Genomic DNA, 24,329 nt, shown 5'->3' on the forward strand with positions numbered 1-24,329 from the left:
TTTATCACTTATATATTTAATTTCAATATCGTTTAATCATCACAATCTCACAAATATTTTTATTCACGCTGTCATTTAATGATCCCAAATATTTTTATCTCCTTTCTTCAACCTCGCGAATATATACACACATTAACGTCTAGAGTAATATTTTATCTCCGTCTGTCTGTTTTTTTGTTACGCTAATGCATATAATTTTTTTAGTGGTGCTTGGTTGAGTGCTACCTCACCAATTTTTTTTAATTATTTTCCAATTTTTATATTTTTAAAAACTTTTAACTATTTTACAATTATTTATTTTTAACTATTTAAAACTAAGTTGATGGTTCACGGTTTTTAAGGTTTATATTTTCACATATTACAATGATTCACAATTATCCGTCATTTTACCATCTATCCTTTCAATGTAATCTTCCAGACTGAATATTACTAAGCATATGTGAAGAGACTGAATATTGCTCAGCTGATATTACTTTTTTGACGTCAAAGAGAGTTTTTTATTTTTTAACAGTCAAATTATTAATAACCAAGTTCCTACACAAGATGCTAAAGAGTTTAATATGTTTCTTTCGTTCATTTTGTGTCATGTAAATATTGGTGTTAATCCCTTTTTGGTAACTCTATGACAGTAGCGCTCACTTTTATAATTTTAACTAATATGTAATTTATGATGTTTTCATGCTCTTGATAAAGCTTTCATAAATATTTTGATAAAGATTTATAATTTTTGTGCAATATTCATTAATTTGTTCATTTTTCCTTCGGAACAATTTTTTTACAAAATACGTTACTGAACCCCATGCCTTAGACCATGCATCACAAATATTTGGATTTTGCGACCTTCATTCTCAAATTTACGAAGAATGGTAATATTCCGTAATTTGAACATCTCTCCTTTAAAACAAGTTTTTAAAAGTGCGTATAATTCACATGAAAGGACTTGATACTAAATTGCAGTTAATATCTACCTTTGTTGTAGATCATGTGAAATGATTTATATACGTTGAAACTGAAAGGCAAAATGATATAAATCAAGTAGAGAGACATTCAACTATCTGTCTGATTCAGAAGTTTGTTCACCTGAAAGGACTGGATACTAAATTGCAGTTAATATCTGTCTTTGCTGTAGATCATGTGAAATGATTTATATATGTTGAAGCTGAAAGTCAAAATGATATAAATCAGGTAGCTTTGGTAATAGGGTTTTCATTGGTTTATAGATAGATATCAATTATTACTGGAAAAGTGTTTCTACCGCTGACAAAATATGTTTTCATTTGTTACTCGTGATCAAACCTTTTTGAAGATTTAATTTTGTAATCCGTAATGCAAGAGTACTCTAAATATTGTATTATGGTTTATAATTATCTGTCATGTACGTTACTGCTCTAAATATTTAATCTGTAATGCAAGATTTAATTTTGTAATCCGTAATGCAAGAGTACTCTAAATATTTCATTTGTTACTCGTGATCAAACCTTCCAATATAATATTTTGTCAAATACGTTACTGCTCTATTCAATCTCTAGATCATGTGAAAGGATCTATATACGTGGTACTAAATTGCAGTTAATATCTGCCTATGCTAGGGGTGGCAAAAATACCCATGGGTACCCGTGGGTAAAATCCGTCACGGGTATGGAGCGGGTAGCTAAACGGGTATCCACGAGTATAATAAACGGGTATTTGACTACCCATTATTATATGGACACAGACACGGATTGGATTGTATCCATACCTACGGGTACCCATACCCGATAATAAATTAAGTAAATTACTAATATATCTTTATATATCATATCTTATTACTTAAAGTTGGTACCTTATTGAAGAAAATTTTACCGCCCACCTAAAAATCCTCAATAATAACCTATTTTTATTTTAAATTTTTTTAATTCATCTTATTAAGTTCACCGTTTCCACTTCATTCACATCATAAAACATATAGATTATATAAGAATCATGAATTTTCTATGAATTATGTATGATTTATGAAATTTTGAGTGGAATATGTATGGATGTTTAAAAGTTGAAGTTTTTTGGTAATTAAAACCTTTTTGAAGATTTAATTTTGTAATCCGTAATGCAAGAGTACTCTAAATATTGTATTATGGTTTATAATTATCTGTCATTTCACAATTTATCCTTCCAATATAATATTTTGTCAAATACGTTACTGTAGACCAAGATTTTCGGGTGTCAAGCCATTGATTGGACTTGAACCTTCAATCTACCGGACTTGCTCGATTTTATTCTTGGGAAGGGAAAAATGAGATTGAAAAACCCTTTTTTTGGATCCGGGGGTCGGTTACGATTCGGGAAGGTGTTAGGCACCCGCGTCGTTCACGGTACTCCGTGAGAACCTCTTTCTAACTTTATTTTTATTTGAAAAAATATTGATTAAAGTATGAGTGAAAGAATGGAGGGAGAAGAAGTAGGAGTTTTGGTTATTTTTATTTGATCGATTTGAAAGGATTAAAGCCTCTGCCTACGTACCCTTAAAGGGATCAAAACCGTCGTAGTTCGCTCTTAAAAAATATTTTTGTGGGTTAGGTTGATTTTAATTATTTTTGAAAATGGTTTTTAAGAATGGGATTGAGGGGTCTCAAGGCTCTAGAAAGAAAATAGAAGTGAGGTTGTTTCATTTTATTTGAGAAATTTGGTCTAAGTTTAATTAAGATTCATTTAGGAATTTGATTAAGAAAATAAAGGAAAAATCTCTTGGATTTGGATCCAAGGTTTATTAAGAAAAATAATTTGACTTTTGCTTATTTGATTTTTTGAGATAAAAAGCTTTTTCTAAACTAACGGTAAGCTAGCGTGATGACGTGAAAAATAAAGCGAGATAAAGCGATAAATAAAGTGTCGGTGCAAGTGTCGGTGCTTGTGTTACCTACATTATTACAAAAAAATCCTAGATACATTCTATGGCCTCTTTGCCAAGCTACAAACCAATAGTAAAAATATACATCCATTGCCTATTTATACACATTAAAATCATGGGATTAAAGTAACTTGCGAGAATAAAGGAAATGCATGAGATTATACTAAAATTAAAGCAAACAAAATATAACAAGATAAAATGAGATTTAGAATGAATGATGGCAAAATTTTAAATCAATACTCAAACTAGAAATTGAAAGATTTTAAAGCCTAATTGACAAGAGATATCATGGAGTGAAAAATTTGAAATGCATGAAACTAGAGTTGAATTTTAAAGCTAGGTTGTAAGAATGTTTGATGAAACCACAACCAAAAGATGCATAAAATGGTTTTAAAGCCAACATATAAATTAACAATAATGCATGATGTTGAAATATCAAGGAAGTGTATAAAGTAAATATTGAAACATTAAAGCAAGAATTAACAAAGAATATTATGGAGTAAAACATTTAAAATGCATGAAGTGTAAATTAAATTATTGAATGAAAAAAAATGCATGATATGAATAAACATGATTTTAAAAGAACACGTGGGATGACTAAACATTCATCATGTTATAAAGAATTGCAAGGAACCATGTATACCAATTTTGGTACGTAAACAAACAGTAAAGTTGTAGAGAAGTTAAACGAAACAGCAGATTTGGCTCAAATCCAGATCATATATGAACCATCAGATGAATCAGATGGCTCAGATCTGATCATAGGGAAGTTGTATCATAGCCACAAGATTCTAGATCCTAAGGTTTGAAAACAAAGTGAACACCGTAATACCGCAAGCTAGGCGCGCATAGGATTGAAAAAAAATCATCAGCAACCAATGGATTGAAATCAGAGAGTAAGAGAAAGCTAAGGTGCATGATAAAGGGAAGGCACACATGTATGGGATAATAAAAAGGAAACAGGGAGTATAAATTAAAAACGCACAGGATTTATCATTGTTTAAACTCATTTTCTCTTTCTCTGATATAAGTAACACGCTCCCTCCTCTGCAATTCCTCTTTCTGGAAAACAAAACAGCCGCCCCCATATTGCTTATTCTCCGACGAGCTTGCATTTTCCGGCACGGTGGTCGGCCGGCGGCGCCACCGTGCCGGAGTTCCCAAACTCCGTCGAATCCAAATTTTTTTACGGTTTTTAAAACATCTCTCACTCCTCTACTCAAATTTAAACTCGGATCCACACAAGACGCAACCAACAACTACAGATCTAGCTTTTAAAAGTCATGCAAAATGAAGAACGAAAATTACCTCTGGTGAACGATTCGGTTTCAGCTTCCAGCCACGTGTTATGCTTCAGTGGCTTCTTCTTCTAATGACTCGCGGTTGATGTTTGTAGCTTGATACCGCCTTGTTCACTTGTTGTTTGAAACGATCCGAGTATCCTCTTCTTCCTTCTAATTCTGCTTCGGTTTTGCTTCACGTGTTGGTCCTTTTGCCTTGCTTACGAATCTGGACGGTTTAGACAGCAGAGTGATGGTTTCGGATTGTTGTGTTGTGGTAGGGTGGAGGCCGAAATTGGTTGATAGAATGTTGTTAATGGATTCGGTTTAAGTTTGATTTGAAAAAATGATTTGTGGTTTAACAGTGTGGTTTGTGTGAAAATTTGTAAAAGGAAATGAAAGTCATGACACTGCTATCATGAACTAATGATGAATTCAGTGTACTGGAAAAATGTTCATCATGTTCTTGATAGAAATTGAGAAGAAAAGATGTTTGATCTTTATTTTTGAGGCAACCGTAATTGAATGGTGTTTGTGTGGAAATTCATGCAGCCCCCCTTCTCTCCAATGATTGGGAGTTATTTATAGTGACACATTAGGTTAAGAGGGATAAATGGACAGATGACAAAAAAGCCCTTGAAGAAACTTGGAGATAAAGGAAAGAAATAGATGCTTCTTGGACCAATTATAACTTGACACATGGACTGAAGACCAAAGACTAATAATAAAATACTTAAGACTAATAAAACAGAAATGTGATTAATTACTACAATAAAAGCGAAAATTAAAAAGAAATGAAATAAAAAGAAATTAATAAAAAGGGGACGAACAAATAAAAGATTTTAACTAATTAAAAATATAAATAGAAATTCTAACTAATTAAAATACGAATGAAAAGTTTCTTAACTGCTTAAAAATACGAATAAAAATTCTAACTAATTAAATGCGAATAAAACGGTTTTAATTGTGCAAAAGATACGAATAAAAAATTAAAAAAACCAAGAAAAGTGGTCAAAATTGGGGGTATGACAGATGCCCCTATTTAAGTTTCTTCGTCACGAAGATTTGAAAGAAAACTTTTAAATCGATGGGTCGAAGAGACTTAAATACTAAGTACACCGAATTTTGACCAGTTGAAAAGCTGAGAATGCAATGAATATAATGATATGAATGCAAGTGATGCAAGTATGAATGCAAAGACGACAAAAATAAACTGACTGGGGGAACGAACTGATAAGTTTCACTGGGGAGAAAAGACTGTCTATTACCGACTTTCATGGTAAAGACGAACATACAGAAGATAAAGCTTGAACGGAACATAAAGCTCAGACGGAAGATAAAGCTTGGGACGGAAGATAAAGCTCAAGACGGAAAGTAAAGCTTGTCCATTACCGACAGCCCGTGGTAAGGACGAAAGTACAGAAGATAAAGCTTGTCTATATTGGTTAGTATTGATAAAGTGATTACTGGATGGGATCTACCACTTGAACACAAATTGATTGGTGACATTTATGAATTAAACACCTTGAGGATGACCTTTTTATGTATTGGATTAGTGACGCCTCTTGAACACAAGCTGGGGACGACATATTAAGGGAATGATAGGTAAACACAAGCTGTCTGTGGTTTGGGACTGACCATTTGAAGCAAAATAAACGTTTGCGAGAATCCACTCGGCTTTTGACGAAATGTTTGCGAGAATCCACTCAACTTTTGATGAAAGGTTTGCGAGAATCCACTCGGCTTTTGATGAAAGGTTTGCGAGAATCCACTCGGCTTTTGATGAAAGGTTTGCGAGAATCCACTCGGCTTTTGATGAAAGGTTTGCGAGAATCCACTCGGCTTTTGATGAAATGTTTGCGAGAATCCACTCGGCTTTTGATGAACGGTTTGCGAGGATAGACTCGGCTTTTGATGAAAGGTTTGCGAGGATACACTCGGCTTTTGATGAACGGTTTGCGAGCATACACTCGGCTTTTGATGAAAGGTTTGCGAGAATACACTCGGCTCTTGATGAAGTTTGCGAGAATCCACTCGGCTTACAGTGAATGACATCTCTGGACCAGACACACTGGGGTAGACGCTTTTATGAGATACAGTTGAAATAAGACACGAGGTGGTAAATGCAATCATGTATAAATGATATTTGTATGCAAGCAATATGTGCATGAATGTTTATATGCATGATTATATGTATGAGTGAATGTATGTAAGAATATATGACTGTATATGACAGGTGAACTTGATGAAACAAAAGAGGATAGGTAAGATGAGAGATGGACTGACACCGCAGTACAAACACTCGGTAATCTTCATTGGGGATAACATTACTGGAGATGAGTTAAACACTGTCAGGGTAAAGCTCAAACTCGGACCACTGGTGGGCGAACAACCCACAACCACACCACCGAAGGGAGAATGCCCCATAATCAAACCGCTTGGAGACAGAATGCCCCATAATCAATCCTCTTGGGGAAACAGCTCATCAATCAACAATTTGGCAGAAGTCGGCAACTCTAAGGGATAAAATACATCAATCAAGCCACAGATGGGAGACACCGTCAATTAAACCATAGGCAGGAGTCACCATTCATCAAATCACCGGCAAAAGTCGCCATTTCTCGGGATAAAACCCATCAATCAACCATTCTAGCAAAAGTCGTCACTCGTAAGCCAGCACAAAGTGCATTCTTTCCATTTGGCCCACTTGAACTGTGATGCCTCTGTCTTTATTTTTCATTCATTTTTTTTTGTATTGTTTTTTTTTCTTGAATCCCTAATTTTTGCCTGGATCGCCCTTTCGGGTTTTCAATCCACCGGGAATATATTCTTTTTGTATGCCCCTAATTTTTGCCTGGACCGCCCTTTTCGGGTTTTCAGTCCACCAGGACGCTCATTTTTGGCTTAAGCCGCCCTTTCGGGTTTTCGACTTAGCGAGCTCTTCTTTTTTTTTGTATTTTTTCTTTTTTTTTTTTGACAGAGGTCATCGCACAACACTTGTCCATAACTATCTTGCAGAGTTTAACTGTCCTTGGGACGAATGTTGATGTATGTTTCTACTACTCATAAGTTCAAAGAAGATGTACCTGTTGTTTATACTTTTCAAAAGACATTAAAAAAAGTTTTAAAAATTTTTGCTTTAAGTATTCACATCAAAAATAGAAGAAAATTATGCAAACAGAATAACTGAGAATTTCAAATAAATGGGCACAAGCTCAAATTAGATGTAAATGGAGTGGTGGCATGCCAAAGGCGTGGCCCCACGGATTAAAAAGAGTTTGGAAAATGGTAATTATATGGAAAAGGTACATTGAACACAATAACCGCTATGCTCTCTAACAACTTTGAATTCCACTGTTCCGAGGCTTTGATTTGCAGATGCTTCATGTCGAAGGTCTTTTGACAGTTGAAAATGCCCCAGATGAATCATATCTGAATTGATGCAGTTACCTTGCCATAAGTCGGAAATCTTTTGTTGGCTGAAGTGCCCCAAGTGAGTCATGTCCGACCAGATGCAGTTACTTTGTCATGATCCTTAACTTTTGCATAGATCGCCCTTGCGGGTTTCAATCTATCAGGATAAACATTCTTCTTTTTTTTTTTGTATGTCTCTAACTTTTGCATGGACCGCCCTTTCGGGTTTTCAGTCCATCGAGACGCTCTTTTTTTGCCTAAGCCGCTTTTTCAAGTTTACGACTTATCGAGCTTTTTCATTTTTTTCATCATTTTTTTTTATACATGTCTCTAACTTTTGCATGGACCGCCCTTTCGGGTTTTCAGTCCATCGAGACGCTCTTTTTTGCCTAAGCCGCCTTTTAAGGTGTGCGACTTATCGAGCTTTTGCTTTTTTTTTTTGTGTTTTTACAAAGTATTTCTTGACTGCATCTGTATTAACAGGACATACAAGTTTACCACCATTCTTTGTAATTTGGCATTCATTTGCCCATGGCATCAGGTGACGTATTTTTGAGCACAAAGCCACTTTCTTGACATTCACGGGGACGAGCCTTCTTTGTCAAATACTTGCTTTATCCTTTTGACAGAACTTTGACCTCCATGTGGGGCACTGCTTTTATATTGTATATTGAGGGATGGTGGGGGGGGTTGCCCCTGTTAAAGTGTGCACTTGAAGTACAATATCCCTGCAGGCAAATGGAAGCATCTCGTGCCAGTCTTTGTACATGAAAGTCCTCTTCTGGACAATCTTTCTTGATACTTGCAGCTTCGACGGCCCAAATGCCCCAGTAGGCAATATATCACATTTAGGAAACTTTCATCCTCCTTTTCTTCAGTTTCGAACACAGAGAACTCAAAGTCGAGAGAGAGCATAGGGTTAAAGTGTTCAACGGGTTTATTAATGCATGATTTGATTATTGATATAAACATTATGATTATGCAGGTATGTGAAAATGATTTAAAGAAAGAGAATTTTTTTTGGTTTTTTGTATTACCATTTTTCCAGAAAAAGCACAAAATAAAACAAAGTCGAGATCGAGACGACCTTTTAATTAATGATGAAAATACATAAAGCAAAAAGCCCTAAACAAGTTCACTTCCGTCTCGGGTGGGACGAAAGGATTTTTTTTTTTTGAAAAACATAAAGCAACAAACAAACATATTAATTAAACAGATGAGTAGTAGAAATAAACATCAACGAAGACCCAGTTGCAGCTAAACATTCCATGTAACAACATTAGACGTCAAGATCCGATAACGGATTAGCTTGCACCTTCAAATTCAAAACTCTTCAAAAGGTATGAGATTTTTCTGGATCAACTTCTGAACTATCTTCTGCAATGCACAACAGTGCTCAATATCATGACCTAGTGCCCCTTGATGGAAAGCACAAAAGAGGTCGGGCCTATACCGTGCTGACAATTTTGCTGGCATTGGCAGAGGTGCCTTGGGATAGACCCAAATTCCTTTCAAGCAACTTTGGAAGCAGCTCTGCATATGTCATGGGAATAGGATCAATCTGTTTCCTTGAAATCCGTTGTCGAGGCTGTTGTTGATTTTGCTGAAACTGGGGTTGATAACCCGAATTTTGCAGAGCATTTGTGACAGGCATAACAGCGGCAACATGGTGATAAGCCAGATACTGTTGTTGAGGCTGACTTTCTGCCACACTCATTTCCTGGTCTTCTTCTTCTGAACCATTAATGGGAACAACTTCTTTGATCAAATGTCCTTTTCGAACCCAATCTTCAATACGCATGCCCGCGGTCATCATATCCGCGAAATCGCCAGATGCACTTGCAAGCATATGCTCAAAATAGAACGGATCCAGAGTTTCCAGGAAAATCTCGGTCAACTCTTTCTCTTCTAGACGTGGACGGACTTGTTCGGCGACATCTCTCCATCGTTGGGCATAAGCTTTGAAGGATTCATTATCATTCTGGGTCATGGCCTGCAGTTCCTTTCTGTCTGGGGCCAAATGCAAGTTGTAGTTATATCGCTGGACGAAAGCCTCGCACAAATCCTTGAAAGTTTTGATATCATCCTTGCTCAGACCCATGTACCATATCAGTGCAGCACCAGTCAAACTATCTTGGAAGCAGTGGATAAGGAGGTCATCATTACCTACTTGAGCAGACATCTTTCTCACGTACATTATCAAATGAAGCTCAGGGCAAGTGTTCCCTTTGTACTTATTAAAATCGGGGACCTTAAATTTGGGTGGTATCACGACATTGGGAACCAAGCAAAGATCATAAGCATTTTTCCCAAACAGTTCTTTCCCACGAAGAGCTTTCAATTCCAACTGTATTCTGTCAAACTTTTCTTCCAGTTCAGCTATCCGGTCGTATGCAACCACATTTTCAGAGTGATAGATTGGCCCATGGCCCTGATGAGTAGTATGAATCATAGAAGCTTGAGGGATCAAAGGGCCCGATTGAGGGATAGGCGTTGTTTGTTGCACAAAAGGAGCCTGAACCTTAGAGACACCAGGACGAAATACTTCAGCAGAACTTAAAGGTGTACTCCAGAGATAACCTTCCAGCATAGCATGTTGAGGAGTACTAGCAAACACTGTTGAAATCGGAGTAGTGGAAGCAACCGTCTGAGCTTGAGCGCTGCCAACTGGAAGAGATAATGGCTGACTCTGTGCAACCGTCATCACAGATACCAAGTTCCTCAAAATCTCATTTTCGGCCCGGAGGGTTGTCACCTCTTCACGAAGCTTATGGTTCTCTTGTTCAAGATGATCCATTCTGATTTGCTCGAGTGTTGTAGATGTGAGAAGATTGGTGGATTGACCTTTTGCAGACAGAAACAAGATATGAGACACGGACTAGAAACTATGAATGCAAAATGATGGATGATATGCTTATGCAAATTTTTTTTTTTTTTGAAGGACTTATCAAAGCTAATTTGTAAACATTGTAGAGGAACACAGTTTCATTTGAAAATTGTAAAGATATTACAATCGGTTTCCTTTTTCAAAACGTAAGAACGAAACCAAGGACAAAGTTCTTTAACAAAAGCAAAAGCTTAGTTAAGATTTTTTTTGAAATTGTATTGCTTGGTGTTCATTCTTACAAGGTCCATACCTTTGATGTTTACAAAAAACTTGGCTAAGTCCTTCAACATTTTTTTTTTATGGATGGAAAAAAAAGGTTTATGGATGAATGCATGTATGCATGGTTATGCTAGAATACATAGAATACATGAGGGGTTAGATTCAAAATGTTGGAGGTGAGAGGTAACGCCATTTGGTAAGGACTATGGTTTAACTTGCACTTGTAACAAAGGTTCTACCAAGTTCCCAAATTACAACTACCCTCATGAACTTATCGGTGCGTAGGACTGCTCCTAGACCAACAGTATTCACAAGGAAGTCTAGTTTGAGTGTAGTATCGCGTGACAGCTAAAGTCAAGACCGCTCTTGGTTTAGCCACCGCACTACGTCCTAGAAAGGCCAAGATGGGTTAAAGGTGATCTAAAGGTCCTCAACGCTTGATGAGTTTCAAAAATAATATCGCCAATCATGACTGCTCATGGTGACGTATATTTACTCTTGAACCCACGTTGAGTGGAGTTATATCACATGCACACATAGGCAGGACCGCTCCTGGTATGGCACTATGATCGTACTCCGTCCTATCTTATGTTTCACTCAAGTCCGGGAGTAGGACTTTTATTTTCCTCACCCCTCACGTATCAATATTTACAAAGTATATAAATAATAAAGCATGAAAGAAAGAAAGAAAGGTGGGCTTAACCCGCGTAGGATCCCCAGTGGAGTCGCCATTTTTGTAGACCAAGATTTTCGGGTGTCAAGCCATTGATTGGACTTGAACCTTCAATCTACCGGACTTGCTCGATTTTATTCTTGGGAAGGGAAAAATGAGATTGAAAAACCCTTTTTTTGGATCCGGGGGTCGGTTACGATTCGGGAAGGTGTTAGGCACCCGCATCGTTCACGGTACTCCGTGAGAACCTCTTTCTAACTTTATTTTTATTTGAAAAAATATTGATTAAAGTATGAGTGAAAGAATGGAGGGAGAAGAAGTAGGAGTTTTGGTTATTTTTATTTGATCGATTTGAAAGGATTAAAGCCTCTGCCTACGTACCCTTAAAGGGATCAAAACCGTCGTAGTTCGCTCTTAAAAAATATTTTTGTGGGTTAGGTTGATTTTAATTATTTTTGAAAATGGTTTTTAAGAATGGGATTGAGGGGCCTCAAGGCTCTAGAAAGAAAATAGAAGTGAGGTTGTTTCATTTTATTTGAGAAATTTGGTCTAAGTTTAATTAAGATTCATTTAGGAATTTGATTAAGAAAATAAAGGAAAAATCTCTTGGATTTGGATCCAAGGTTTATTAAGAAAAATAATTTGACTTTTGCTTATTTGATTTTTTGAGATAAAAAGCTTTTTCTAAACTAACGGTAAGCTAGCGTGATGACGTGAAAAATAAAGCGAGATAAAGCGATAAATAAAGTGTCGGTGCAAGTGTCGGTGCTTGTGTTACCTACATTATTACAAAAAAATCTTAGATACATTCTATGGCCTCTTTGCCAAGCTACAAACCAATAGTAAAAATATACATCCATTGCCTATTTATACACATTAAAATCATGGGATTAAAGTAACTTGCGAGAATAAAGGAAATGCATGAGATTATACTAAAATTAAAGCAAACAAAATATAACAAGATAAAATGAGATTTAGAATGAATGATGGCAAAATTTTAAATCAATACTCAAACTAGAAATTGAAAGATTTTAAAGCCTAATTGACAAGAGATATCATGGAGTGAAAAATTTGAAATGCATGAAACTAGAGTTGAATTTTAAAGCTAGGTTGTAAGAATGTTTGATGAAACCACAACCAAAAGATGCATAAAATGGTTTTAAAGCCAACATATAAATTAACAATAATGCATGATGTTGAAATATCAAGGAAGTGTATAAAGTAAATATTGAAACATTAAAGCAAGAATTAACAAAGAATATTATGGAGTAAAACATTTAAAATGCATGAAGTGTAAATTAAATTATTGAATGAAAAAAAATGCATGATATGAATAAACATGATTTTAAAAGAACACGTGGGATGACTAAACATTCATCATGTTATAAAGAATTGCAAGGAACCATGTATACCAATTTTGGTACGTAAACAAACAGTAAAGTTGTAGAGAAGTTAAACGAAACAGCAGATTTGGCTCAAATCCAGATCATATATGAACCATCAGATGAATCAGATGGCTCAGATCTGATCATAGGGAAGTTGTATCATAGCCACAAGATTCTAGATCCTAAGGTTTGAAAACAAAGTGAACACCGTAATACCGCAAGCTAGGCGCGCATAGGATTGAAAAAAAATCATCAGCAACCAATGGATTGAAATCAGAGAGTAAGAGAAAGCTAAGGTGCATGATAAAGGGAAGGCACACATGTATGGGATAATAAAAAGGAAACAGGGAGTATAAATTAAAAACGCACAGGATTTATCATTGTTTAAACTCATTTTCTCTTTCTCTGATATAAGTAACACGCTCCCTCCTCTGCAATTCCTCTTTCTGGAAAACAAAACAGCCGCCCCCATATTGCTTATTCTCCGACGAGCTTGCATTTTCCGGCACGGTGGTCGGCCGGCGGCGCCACCGTGCCGGAGTTCCCAAACTCCGTCGAATCCAAATTTTTTTACGGTTTTTAAAACATCTCTCACTCCTCTACTCAAATTTAAACTCGGATCCACACAAGACGCAACCAACAACTACAGATCTAGCTTTTAAAAGTCATGCAAAATGAAGAACGAAAATTACCTCTGGTGAACGATTCGGTTTCAGCTTCCAGCCACGTGTTATGCTTCAGTGGCTTCTTCTTCTAATGACTCGCGGTTGATGTTTGTAGCTTGATACCGCCTTGTTCACTTGTTGTTTGAAACGATCCGAGTATCCTCTTCTTCCTTCTAATTCTGCTTCGGTTTTGCTTCACGTGTTGGTCCTTTTGCCTTGCTTACGAATCTGGACGGTTTAGACAGCAGAGTGATGGTTTCGGATTGTTGTGTTGTGGTAGGGTGGAGGCCGAAATTGGTTGATAGAATGTTGTTAATGGATTCGGTTTAAGTTTGATTTGAAAAAATGATTTGTGGTTTAACAGTGTGGTTTGTGTGAAAATTTGTAAAAGGAAATGAAAGTCATGACACTGCTATCATGAACTAATGATGAATTCAGTGTACTGGAAAAATGTTCATCATGTTCTTGATAGAAATTGAGAAGAAAAGATGTTTGATCTTTATTTTTGAGGCAACCGTAATTGAATGGTGTTTGTGTGGAAATTCATGCAGCCCCCCTTCTCTCCAATGATTGGGAGTTATTTATAGTGACACATTAGGTTAAGAGGGATAAATGGACAGATGACAAAAAAGCCCTTGAAGAAACTTGGAGATAAAGGAAAGAAATAGATGCTTCTTGGACCAATTATAACTTGACACATGGACTGAAGACCAAAGACTAATAATAAAATACTTAAGACTAATAAAACAGAAATGTGATTAATTACTACAATAAAAGCGAAAATTAAAAAGAAATGAAATAAAAAGAAATTAATAAAAAGGGGACGAACAAATAAAAGATTTTAACTAATTAAAAATATAAATAGAAATTCTAACTAATTAAAATACGAATGAAAAGTTTCTTAACTGCTTAAAAAATACGAATAAAAATTCTAACTAATTAAATGCGAATAAAACGGTTTTAATTGTGCAAAAGATACGAATAAAAAATTAAAAAAACCAAGAAAAGTGGTCAAAATTTGGGGTATGACAGTTACTGCTCTATTCAATCTCTATGATATAATGTCTGTAATATAAATATATTATTATTTAAATAAAGTTTGTTTTATTATATTCTATCTCGATTGTTTCTATTCAACTTCCACAACTGCCATATACCATGTGTGAATGTACAACATGCAAGGAACATGTTCAGTCTTCATGTCACTAATGTCTTAATCAAACATTTTTTTGGTAATCAAACTTAAATAGGTTTTTGACTATATCGCAACATCTATATTTTGACTGCAGTACACTATATGTGTAATAACAATGGTTGCTATGTTAGTTCATTTCCATATTTGAGAAGGACAACAGTGTTCTATGATTTCAACAATACTCCTTAGAATCAGTTCACTTTTACCCGTTAACAAATGCGATTGCCAACAAAATTATCCGAAAAAAAGCAATCCACCCCGTGCGAAGCATGGGTTGACTGCTAGTTAATATACAAAAATATGAACCTTCATGTTATTACAAAATAAGTGTCCTTTTAGGCTGTGAAAAAAACAAAAAAAAAACTTTTGCATTGACATTCGATTATAATCAATACAGAGAATAAGCTAGAATCAATTCAGTACCAATGTAATCATAATTATTGACTTCATTTCTGATTAGTCAACTATTGAGTCATATAACAGTTATGCAATCAAATCATAAAGTTATACTTTAATGATGATTAATTTCTTCTCTATATAAATATCTCTGCATTTTAGCTAAGCAATCGCAATTGTTACTAACAATATTTTTTCTTAAAAAGGATACTGTTTTTTTTAAAAGGTTTTTACTTTTCAACTAAAAATGGCCCCTGCATTTGATTCAATCATTGACATCACCAATCAAAAGGATCAATGATGTTTTATAGCAAGGGTAATAGGATTGTGGCGCTCAGTAGATTATGAAGATTCTGCTAATACTATGTCCATTGACATGGTTTTGATGGATTCGTATGTGAGTTTTTAATTATTTATGTAATTTCTTTTTCCGAGCAATTTTAAAAATACGTTGTACTTCTATGTACACAATTTGATTTGTTATTACATTGCAGGGGCATAAGATCTGTGCTAATGTTGGAAAAGAATTAATTGACAAGTTCAAAAATGTTCTCAAAGAAGATAACGTGTATCTCATGTACAACTTTCGAGTTATGGTTAACAACCTCGAAGTTAAGCCTGCTGTACACAACTATTTTCTTCATTTTATGGACGAAACCAAAATCAAACCGGTTAATGATGGGTTGGCACCTATTTATTCATTTTTTTCACTCATCCTAACAAATTCCTTTCACGTAATTACAGATCCAAGGTTTTGGTTGGTAAGTTTATGGAAACTTACACATATTTTTAACGTTAATCAAAGCAATTGCCTATTTATTCAATTCCATTTGATCCTAGCACCGATTGCAACTCGTAAGTTTGTCTTCCTTTTTTCTTTCTAACTCAAGCACATGTGCATACTATTTTTCAAATTTCGAATTTTAGTAGTTAATTCTTTATTTTATTGGATCAGTTTTTGTTCAAAAAAAATGTCCGAACCAATGAAATCTTCATCGGTTTGGTTTAATTCGGTTTTCACAATTTTTTAAAAAAGAAACCGAACCAAACTTGGATTGATTCGGTTGATCGGTTTGTTTGAAAATACAATTAAAAAAAATTCATATTTTCACAAATTTGAATTTCATGCATAAAACATACACAAATATTTCATAAAACTTTGTTTCTCATGTTCTCTGTTTTTCAAACTACTTTGTATAACTAATATGAAAAAACTAACAAGATAGACGATCCCAGCAACGATGAGGAATGATGGGTTAGGTGTGACTGGTGGCTAGTGTTCTTTTTTAGTAAAACGAAATAGTTTAAGTGAGAAACGCATACAGTGGAAAAAGTAATAGTAAAAAATAAGAGGCTTTATAGAAAGATTAAAAAAGGAGGCTTTTCAATTTGGTGGCATTTACCATGGGAAGGTTTAATCCTTTTCCACCATGGGAAAGGTTACTTTTTACCTTCATGTGGCACTCAAACAAGTTGCTTTTATTTTGTTTGTTTTTTCATTAATTAAAAAAGTTAATATTTAATAGGGCGCGTGAGAAACACATACAGTGGAAAAAGTAATAGTAAAAAATAAGAGGCTTTATAGAAAGCTTAAAAAAGGAGGCTTTTCAATTTGGTGGCATTTACCATGGGAAGGTTTAATCCTTCCCACCATGGGAAAGGTTACTTTTTACCTCCATGTGGCACTCAAACAAGTTGCTTTTATTTTGTTTGTCTTTTCATTAATTAAAAAAGTTAATATTTAATAGTATTATCAAGTTTACTAGTACAACCCCTATTATCAAGTTGCTTTTGATTATTTGTTTTCTAATATTGTGAGATGGGATAAGAAGGTTGCGCCTTTCCTGAGGGGAGCCTGGCTGAGGTTATACGGTATTCCTCTTCATGCGTGGAATGAAAAATTCTTTAAGTTGTGTGTACTTGACTGTGGTCGGTATCTCCGTACAGATAGTTGCTCGTTGGATAGAGAAAGATTTGACTGTGCACGAGTGTTGGTTGCAAAGTCTTCTTTGGAGATTGTTAATTCCGTCGACAAGTTCTTAATAGACGAGGATCTCGTGGAGGTTAAGACCGTTGAGGAATGGGGGTTCAATATTTGGGAGGATGCTTGTCTTTTTGAGGAAGATGATGGGACCAAATCGTCTCCAACGAGTTAGCGATGGAGAAGGCTATGGTTTCAATCTTTGAGGGATCTGTGGACTAAGCTATTCAAGCTTCTGAAACTGCGGCATCATCGGCAAGGCCTGCTAGTGGGGTGCAGTCGTCAGGTAAGGCAGATGGCACAATGTTATTAGCGCAAAAGATATGTTCTCAACCGAAGGTAGTTCAGGTAGTGGAGGGCCATGATACTCATTTAAATGATGTGCCGTCGGTAGTTGTAGAGAGTAGGTGTGAGGTTGATGCTCGAAGGGTGGAGGCTTTGAAAGAAAAGGTGATTAAGGCGATCAATATGCCACGACGTATATTATCTCGACGATAGTTGTAGAGATATGCCATCGTTTTGTGGTTATATTATCTTGACGGTGGTTATATTATCTCGACGTTTTGTGAGTACTAATTTATATTTTTGCAACGGCATTGAACGTTTTTGAATTAATTATTTTTTATACAAATTTAACTAGAGAACATAATTTTTTTAAAAGAATTATAGAACATAATATCTCATGCACAATGAGATATATATCATTTCCTGGCTGTTTATTTAATTATTTTTTATACAAATTTAATTAGAGAACATATATTTTTTTTAAAAGAATTAGAGAACATAATATCTCATGCACAATGAGATATATATCATTTACTAGTCCGCGTGAGCATAACTCAGTTGGATTAAACAATGCATAATATATTCAAGGTCCATGGTTCGAACCTTGGCCACAACAAAAAAAAAATAAGATATATCATTTACTGGTTGTTTAAAATATATCATTTAGCGATCAAACAATATTTACTGGTTGTGGCCCAATACAAAAACACTATAGTTTATTCTTAAACATGCTTTAAGGACTAAAACCTTATTTATCTTAATATTATGTAATGTTTTGATTATATGATGAGATTGAAATTTGTAAGTGGGGGTTTTGATAGAGTGTTGGTTCAGGTTTTGTGAGTTTATTTTCGGATTACTACAAGCCCATAAAAAAGGCCCACTCACTTAACATTACTCTATCTATATATTGTGGGGTCCCAATTTTTGTTTCAAGTAAAAAACCAAAAAGTTGAAAAAGGGTAGCAAGTAAAAGATCACAACCATTTAATTTTTTTTATTATTATATCTATGGTCAAAAAACACCTTTCTCATGGTGGGAAATGATTAGCCCTTCCCATGGTAAATGTCACCTTTCAGGTTAGTGATTTTTTACAACTCTTGATGCAATACCGTGTTTTTAGTTTCAACATAGCTAATTAACTAGTTTATTCAAAATCGTCCATATGCTTAATTTTTTTAGAGCGTCCATGCTTATTTTAATGCAAAATGATTATAATACACACGCTTGAGCTTTATTTTGTAGGGTAACATGAACGAGCATGAGAAGTTTCATAGATCTATCTTGCACTTCAAGCATGTCCCAAGTGGACCCAATTGTACGTGTTTTTAGTGTAAACTTGAGTCACTCAACACAAACGTATAAGCACATTTGACCACCACTAAGTTAATGTCCCACTTGTTTCTATCATGTTTTCAACCAATTTTCTATGTTTTTTCAAAGTTTTTATACATGAACATGCCTATATAAGGCAAGACCTCATCTCCTATGCCTCTTAAAATCAATTAATCCACACAAAACCTTAATCTTTACAAACTTGCTTGTTAGCTTAGCCAAACAAACGAACCTCACTCTTTGAATTTTAGTTGTCAACCAAAGAGAGTTAGGAGCAAACAAAGTTTATATCATATCTGTGTTCTAACTTCCAACTATCAATGGTAGTTAACAAATTTGCAAAACTTTACTTCAAGAAGAAGAATCGCCACAAGTGTCACCCTCAACCTAATGAAGAGCTGCCATCTTCATCATTACATGATTTTCACTCTCATATTTCCAAACACATTGACCAATTAGCATTGGAATTGAAGCCCGAGTCGGAAATCTTATCGTTATCATGGTTTCAAGGATGTTTTGGCCTTTTGTCTATCATCAACAAGGTTTTTGCAAAACTTGTTGTGGACATTAATTATCCGATGAGTAAATGGAATGTTGATTCCATTGAAGTTTATCTCAACTATACCATGAGTTTGTTGGAGGTTCTAAATTCTATTTCTTCTTGTCTTTCTCATCTTGGCCATACAAGGCTTTCTTTGGCTCATGGTATGACTTTGGTGGAGAAGAAGAAATCACTTTCTTTGGCTAGAAATCATTTGAAAGCAATTCAACCAGCAGGTTGTTTTAGTACCAGCTTTGGTAAATCTTTTCAAACACAAGATGATAAAGCAAAGATTGTTTCTGGTAAGGATTTTATTGTTCGTGAAGGTGTAAAGGAAATGAAGAGTATCGAATTTTGGGTATGTGGAATTTTCTTGTCTTGTTTATATGGTGATGCTAAGCCATACATGGAGCTAAGAAAAATTGCTGGTGGGTTTGAAACTTCTATAGTTTCCACACTTGATCTCAAAATCAGCGAAAAGTCAGTGAAGAAAATCCCATGCGTTAGGGAGATAAAAGAGATAAACAATTTTGTTGCCCTCCTTGTTGCTGGTGACGAAGTAAAAGATGATGCAACCAACGAATTTCAGAGAAATCTGTGCGAGGTAGGGAAGATATTTGATGATATAAGCGCGGAGGTGGATCATCTATTTGATGATGTAATGACTCAGAGAACTGAACTAATTGATGGATTTCAACACCAGAAATAGCAACAATAATTCATTGTTTAATTTTTTATGTAAATATCAATAGTTTGTAATGTTCCTTTTTATATGTTTTGCATAGGAAAATGATGTTGATTATATTTAGTTTGTTAGGGGGAGGAGGAGTTTGTTAGCAACAGGGCAGGGATGGAACCCTAGACATTCTTTTTAAAACTCCTACAACGTTCCAACCCATAACACTAGGCTACACCATAAATGTATAAATTTCAAGTCATGTTAATAGTAATACTCAATGATTTTATTTGCTCAATTTGCTACAAAGATGCGTTTAATAAGTATTGATGTCTTGGTTCTTTCTTAGTATTGATGCCTTGTTCTTGATTAACCCAAAACATGTGCTTGGCGAAATCTAAAATTGCAAGCATCGTTATGAATACAGACAAGTGCAACAAGGTAACTGATTGCACATGTTTTGGACCGGCTAGAGCGCCAATCCCATGAAGACATGTGGACCCAAAACCGTCGAAACAAGACGTTACGGCTTGACTGAGCACGCTAGTTCCGGTGCACACCACCACACTGAAGCACTCCTCCGCGCTTCTTGCACCGTACATGTGGCGTCCAACGGCTCCATGCTAAGGCTCTGCATTCCATGGAAGCCATTAGCGCCTCCTTCTCCTACATAAGGGTTATTCCGCGTCGTTCAACTGTGAAGACTGCACAGCCACCGTGCTGGAGCACCGCACACCAACGTTGCCTTTATCCGTTCATTACCAGACATATCAGTACATAATTAAGATAGAAAGGAAAAATAAAAAAGTAATATTTACATGGTACAACAGTAAAAAAAAGCTCACAATTTAGAGTTTTCACAGTTCAATAGGCCAAAACTTGGTTAAAGGTTTCTTTCTTGGGTGCTTTATTCTTGTCATGAATATCAGCAAGTACTATTTAATCAGCAGGGATCACACAAGAAAAGTATTACTAAGTTTTCAATACAAGTTTCATTGATCTATCTTGCACTTCAAGGCATGTCCCAAGTGGACCCAATTCTACGTGTTTTTAAAGATTCTATACATGACATGCCTATATAACTATATAAGCCATGAACTCATCTCTTATACCTCTTAAAATAAAGTAATCGACACACAACCTTAATCTAAACAAACTCTAGCTAGGTAGCTTAGCCAAACAAACCAATACCACATTGTCAACCAAATGGAGTTAGGAGCAAACAAAGTTTATAGTATCATTTTTTTTGTTCTAAATTTAAATTATCAATGGTAGTAGACAAATTTGCAAAACTCTTATTCAAGAAGAAGAATCACTACAAGTGTCCTTCTTCTTTTTTTCTTCATAAATCTTGACATTCGAGTTCGATATGTAGTGAATTGAGTTTCTTGACGAGAAGATAGCAGTTTCAGAGCTCGTTTCATCTCCAGCACAAGTTTAGAATCACCAAAATTCTAAACTTTGCATTAGCCTATCCTTTCGTCATCATGCATGTAACACAGTTGATATCCTTTTTATTTCTTAAAAGTCATCACATCATCATGCACATAACACAAAGTTGAGACCCTCTTTACTTTTTAATCCATTCAACTCTCAGTACCATTATTTTATCTCTTTCCATGTTGTCATGTATATAAGAAAAAATAGTGATAAATTGTCATGTACATAACTTTCGAAGGCATCAGTAAAACTCATGCATTCAATATTCAAGCATTGCAAAGTTAGCAAAGGAGTTAAAATTTCTGCAGGATTTCAGATTTAACAATAGAATATACAATAGTAATAATGTATTTAGATTTACACATTAAATGATGATTGACAAATAGTTTGTCCTTTCTATGCTAGCTATATACTGCACAAGTGAATTATAGTTTGGTCACTGGGAGATTATGTGAGAAGGGCTAGCTAGTTTGTATTTTTGTTATGTGTTTGATGAAGAGTTGGATGAAATTATATGTAACTAGAAACTGACGGGTAGAGTTTAATACTCTCTCCATTCCTTTTGTCAATCATACCCTTTGTTAATTACTCTTATCTTTTTCAATCAAACTAATTAATGCTGCATATTTAGAAAACTAAAGTTTCTTTTTGTTTAAACAAAGTCTGTTTTGTTTTTTATAAAAAAAAAAAAAACAAAGTTTGTTTCTTATCTTCAAATTTAAATAAAATTTTGTTACATATAATGATGATTTAATTTTTTTTTTGTTGAGGTAATATGATAATGATTTCATGAAGAGTTAAAATTCTATAAATAAGATGAGTATCCCTCTGCAAATATGACAGTTTTGGAGGAGGAGGCAGTAACCTTACTCGATTCCATTCACTTTGCTGATGTTAACAAATGGGACCGGGTTGTCTTCGAGTCCGACTCAGCTACTCTAGCGCAAGCTCTATCGTCTCCAGGCCATGGTGATTTAGAATTTATGCTATTGTTTCTAGTATTATTTATCAAGTATTCAAACTTCGAGGTGAAGTTTGTCAGGAGACAAACGAACATGGTTGCTCATACTTTAACTAAGGCGGCCTGTTATTGGGCTAATCGCCGTATTTTTTTTTATTATTATCCTTCTTGTATTGAACATTTGTTGATTAAAGATAATAGTTAACTTTGCTTTGGTAAAAAAAAAAAAGATGAGTATCCCTAAAAAAAAAAGATGAGCAGTGTATTTAATATTTATTGATTATTTCAAAAAATAAATAATTTATTGATGTTATTATATTATTTCCTTCCAAAAAAAAAATATTGGTATAATAATATTAGCTCAAATATACAGTCACATGATATGATTTTATTTTATTTTGACAAAAGATAATATGATTTTTATTTATATAAATAATATAGTATTGGGTGTATATATAAATAAAATCAGTCGAATTATATTATTATTATTATTATTATATATATTGTAACAAAAAAAAATTATTATTATATATAAGGAAACATACGTGGTAGCAAGTGTCATCGCTTTCTCAAACCCTTTTCTCTTCTTTCTTTTGTTTCAGATGGAGATGTCATCCGCATCGTCAAATGTTGTTCAGGTTAGCAGCAATCATATACCAGATGATATTGTCTTCTCTATTCTCTCTAAACTTCCTTTTAAATCTTTGAAGCGTTTTGAATGTGTACGTAAACCTTGGTCCCTCTTATTTGACAACCCTTGTGTACCGCAACTATCTTTTAACAAGACCATGTTCTTATTATGATGATACATCTCTTCTCCTACATCTTAGAGAAGATGATGACCCACAAGAGAGACGCCAAATTTATTATTATTTGTATTCTCTTTCTGGTGAGAGGTTTGAGAATAGAGTCAAATTAGATTGGCCAAAGGCTTTGACCGAGGATGTCTATCGACTTCAAAAGGAACAGTGTGTTCGTCCTATAGTTTTGAGAAGACCACTGGTACCAGGATGGTTTGTTCCACATGTTCATCCAGATGAGGAGGATGATGATGACGACGGACCATTTCAAGAGGATGATGATGGTTTTGAAATTTCACATCCCCTTAGTTTTAATGGTATTCTTTGTCTAAAAGCTGGATTCTACGGCGAAACGAGAGTTGTATTGTGGAATCCAACTACCAACGAATTCAAACTCATTCCTTTGCCTGAGAATAATCCTTCTTGGTATGTTTCGGCCGATCATTATCAAATCGGTTATGATCATGTTAAAGATGATTATAAGATGATTCGCTGCACATATTATTCTCCAAAATTTAACCCTAATCGTGTGCCATCTGATCAATTTTGGGAGATCTATAGCCTACGCAGTAACTCTTGGAAGAAAATTAATGTCGACATGACTCCTTCTTTTTCTATTCGTAATCGAGTGTACTTGAATGGAGTGTCTCATTGGTGGGATAAAACAGAAACAAATACGTATTTGGTGTCGTTTGACTTCTGCAAGGAATCTTTTATTACAACACCCATACCCTCTTATGTAGATGACAGTTTGGATTTTAACTTGGTCCAGAGAGACTTGATGTTATTAAACGGATCTGTTGCTTTTATGTTACATTATACAGAGACATCAACAATTTACATTTCAGTTTTGGGTGAACTCGGTGTAAAGGAATCATGGACTAAGCACTTCGTTGTTGGTCCCTTACCTTGCCTCGATCATCTTATTGGAGCTGGGAAGAAGGGCAATATACTCTTCAGAAAAAAAGACGGTGAACTAGCTTGGTTTGATTTAAGTACCGGGATGATCGATGAGATTGGTGTCACAACAGAAAGATTCTGTTGCGAGATATTATTCCACAAAGAAAGCCTTCTTCCAATTGGAGGAATATATACAAACTTTTCTTCTTGTTTTCACCCACAATATATATGATTATGTCTATTAGGATTTTGCCCAGTACACAACATGGTGGCTTGTCAAATGCCCATATCTTTGATATTAAGAATTTTGCTTTATCAATTTTATTTTGAAGGTTTACTCTCAGTCACTCTATCTGAAAACTTATATGGTTATATGTTTCAATTTCAATTGTTAGAATGATCTTTTGTCTA

At 35.0% G+C, this 24,329-nt stretch overlaps 2 protein-coding genes, 1 long non-coding RNA gene and 1 pseudogene across 4 annotated transcripts in view; 2 read left to right on the forward strand and 2 right to left on the reverse strand.

Annotated features, from left to right (window-relative positions):
- LOC146936957 (uncharacterized) overlaps positions 1-4,978 on the reverse strand; it is a 54,906-nt gene extending 49,928 nt beyond the window's left edge. Inside the window, exon 1 of the long non-coding RNA XR_015030802.1 lies at positions 2,178-4,978. This is a non-coding gene — a long non-coding RNA (uncharacterized LOC146936957). The remainder of the gene's footprint in view (positions 1-2,177) is intronic.
- Positions 4,979-8,639: 3,661 nt separating this feature from the next.
- LOC146936963 (uncharacterized) lies at positions 8,640-14,220 on the reverse strand (annotated as a pseudogene). The gene has a single exon (XR_015030803.1). The product of XR_015030803.1 is annotated as an uncharacterized LOC146936963 (transcript).
- A 4,405-nt stretch (positions 14,221-18,625) lies between these two features.
- On the forward strand, positions 18,626-20,115 carry LOC146936964 (UPF0496 protein 4-like). Its single transcript, XM_085751498.1, has one exon. It carries the CDS (start codon positions 18,921-18,923, stop codon positions 19,848-19,850), a length of 930 nt encoding a protein of 309 aa, XP_085607624.1. The 5' UTR covers positions 18,626-18,920; the 3' UTR covers positions 19,851-20,115.
- Positions 20,116-22,802: 2,687 nt separating this feature from the next.
- LOC146936965 (putative F-box protein At3g17490) lies at positions 22,803-24,315 on the forward strand. The gene has a single exon (XM_085751501.1). The coding sequence runs from the start codon at positions 23,503-23,505 to the stop codon at positions 24,148-24,150; it is 648 nt and encodes a 215-aa protein (XP_085607627.1). The 5' UTR covers positions 22,803-23,502; the 3' UTR covers positions 24,151-24,315.
- The last annotated feature ends 14 nt before the right edge of the window (positions 24,316-24,329 follow it).

Source organism: Medicago sativa, chromosome 3, assembly GCF_051527215.1.
Source record: "Medicago sativa cultivar Bolivia chromosome 3, Bolivia_mono, whole genome shotgun sequence".
Classification (NCBI taxonomy): Eukaryota; Viridiplantae; Streptophyta; class Magnoliopsida; order Fabales; family Fabaceae; genus Medicago; species Medicago sativa.